Source organism: Myotis lucifugus, unplaced genomic scaffold (assembly GCF_000147115.1).
Source record: "Myotis lucifugus unplaced genomic scaffold, Myoluc2.0 scaffold_655, whole genome shotgun sequence".
NCBI lineage: Eukaryota > Metazoa > Chordata > Mammalia > Chiroptera > Vespertilionidae > Myotis > Myotis lucifugus.
In genome coordinates, this window is record NW_005871703.1 from 204,332 (window position 1) to 206,321 (window position 1,990).

At 55.6% G+C, this 1,990-nt stretch overlaps 1 protein-coding gene across 1 annotated transcript in view; it reads right to left on the reverse strand.

Moving 5' to 3' along the window:
- SGCA (sarcoglycan alpha) overlaps nucleotides 1-1,990 on the reverse strand; it is an 8,824-nt gene that overhangs the window by 1,664 nt on the left and 5,170 nt on the right. The window contains exons 3-6 of the mRNA XM_023746317.1: nucleotides 1,907-1,983; nucleotides 1,653-1,807; nucleotides 1,428-1,500; nucleotides 898-1,096 (exon numbers count right to left, since the gene is read on the reverse strand). Of these exons, the coding sequence (XP_023602085.1) occupies nucleotides 898-1,096; nucleotides 1,428-1,500; nucleotides 1,653-1,807; nucleotides 1,907-1,983 (504 nt within the window). The remainder of the gene's footprint in view (nucleotides 1-897; nucleotides 1,097-1,427; nucleotides 1,501-1,652; nucleotides 1,808-1,906; nucleotides 1,984-1,990) is intronic.

Consider the following 1,990-nt stretch of genomic DNA (forward strand, 5'->3'; position numbering starts at 1 on the left):
GTAACATCTTCGCCATGCGCCTGCTCTCTGCATAACTCATTGACCGTCAGGCCCTTGGACTGTTGGGCCGTCTGGTTTACTCTGGCGGACTTAATGTATTTTGTCAGTTTGGTTTCCTTCTCCATTGACAAAGTTCTCCCAGGACTCCCATTTTTATACAAATCTGAACCCCCAAGTAGACGTGTCGGTCTGAAAATAGTGGAGGACAACAGCTACCAGTCGAGCCAGATTGCCAAGGTGCGCGTAAAGCCAGGCGCCACGCTCTGCTAGACAATGATCACATCTCAGTTTGCAAATCCTTTGGTGAATATAATCCTCCTTCCCACCCGTCAAAACCAACAGTTTACCAAGCTGCACAAATAGAAGGGGCAGCCTCTAGCTCACAAGTCCTCAAGAGCATTAATGATCGATTCTTCAATTGGAAACTGATACCTCTCCTAATTAAGGAAGAAATTTTAGTGAACAAAAAAATGTGATGCTGAGCAAGACTAGTCATCAAGCAAAAAAAAAAAATTCAAAATCCTATGAACAAAGACTCCAAAAACAATGTTATTTTCATTTTTTGCAATGAAGTCTTTTGTTTGTTATAAATGTTCATGTTTCTTTACGTCCTTTTTAATATCCCTCTTTTATTTTTCATTCTCTTATCTTTTATGGTGAAATGCCTCATGGATAGTTAGTTATGCAGGAAAAATGTTTGCAGCAAAAATGCTTGTGACCAGATGCGTCTGGCAAAGATGTTTATGGGAAACTACGTAGAACCGTGCTGAGGGGGTGGGTGCAAAGGTGGGTAAAGCCCCGCCTGGAAATTAGGAAGACCCATGATCTATGCCTACCACCCAGATGGGAGGCAAAGTGCCTCCTCCTTCAGGAAGCCCTCCGGGGTCACATGCCTACCCTTCCTTGCGGCCCTCGATGGGAAGGGGGACACGGCCCCCACGGTCTAAGGCGGAGGTGATGTTGAGCAGCTGGAGCTCTGCTGGCTCCCAGAGGCCCCCCAAGGCTGTGAGGAAGCGGCTGGCAGGGGTTGAGGGCAGCACTTCCTCCACGTCATGGCTGCGCACCAGGAACTCAGCCTGGTATGGCAGCAGGGGGCCTGGAAGGGCCAGGTTGGCACCTCAGGCTGCACCCAGCCCTGCACAGATCCTTCCCAAGCCTCCCCACCCAAGCCCCTCCCTCGATCTCCTCAGACTCCTTCCTTCCTCCTTCACACCCCATACATCACAGGCCCCAAACGCCCTTCCCCAACCCCACAGACTGGCGGCCAGCAGAGCAGCCAAGGATACAACCCCCGAGGCTTCCCAGGACGCCCTGCTCCCCACTTCTCTCCAAGTCTTTCCTTCCACACACCCCCTCCCAGGAGAGATCCCCCAAGACTGGCGTTGGTGGGGTGGGGTGGGCTGGGGGTGGGCCCGGGCAGGTGGTACCTTCTGGGTCCCCAATCGAGAGCACTAGCCTCTGCTGGGTGGTGTCGAAGCTGTCCCGGTTGTAGGCTACGACCTGCAGGGGGTGGGGAAGAGGCCAGAGCGGTGGGGTGAGGGGAGAAAAGTGGTGCAGCTGAGACCTGGCGGGAAAGGACTGCGCTATTACCCAGTTAGAGGCATATAAACCATGTACATGCACGTGACACCGCCCACAGGGCCTGCCCGTACCTCAATGACCTGGCGTCCACGGTCTTCTGGGGTGGGGCTCCCGTAGAGGAAGCCAGGGTGGCGGGGGCTGCGCTGGGTGTAGCGGAGCCACCGAGGCAGGTCTGGGTGTCCCTGGAGGTGGGCGTGGTAGGTGACGGGGACAGTGGGTGGGACAGCTGGTGGGAGGGAAGAAAGGGATTGGGCCCGTGACAGGAGCCTTCACCAGCCCTGGGCCAGGCACCCCCACCCGCCCCAGGTCCAGGAGCTCCTCTCACCCACGTGCTCAGGGAGGCGCAGGCGGGTTCCCGGGTCCAGTGTGCACAAGAAGCGGCCCACGGCCGCTGCAGGTGGTCTGCTGG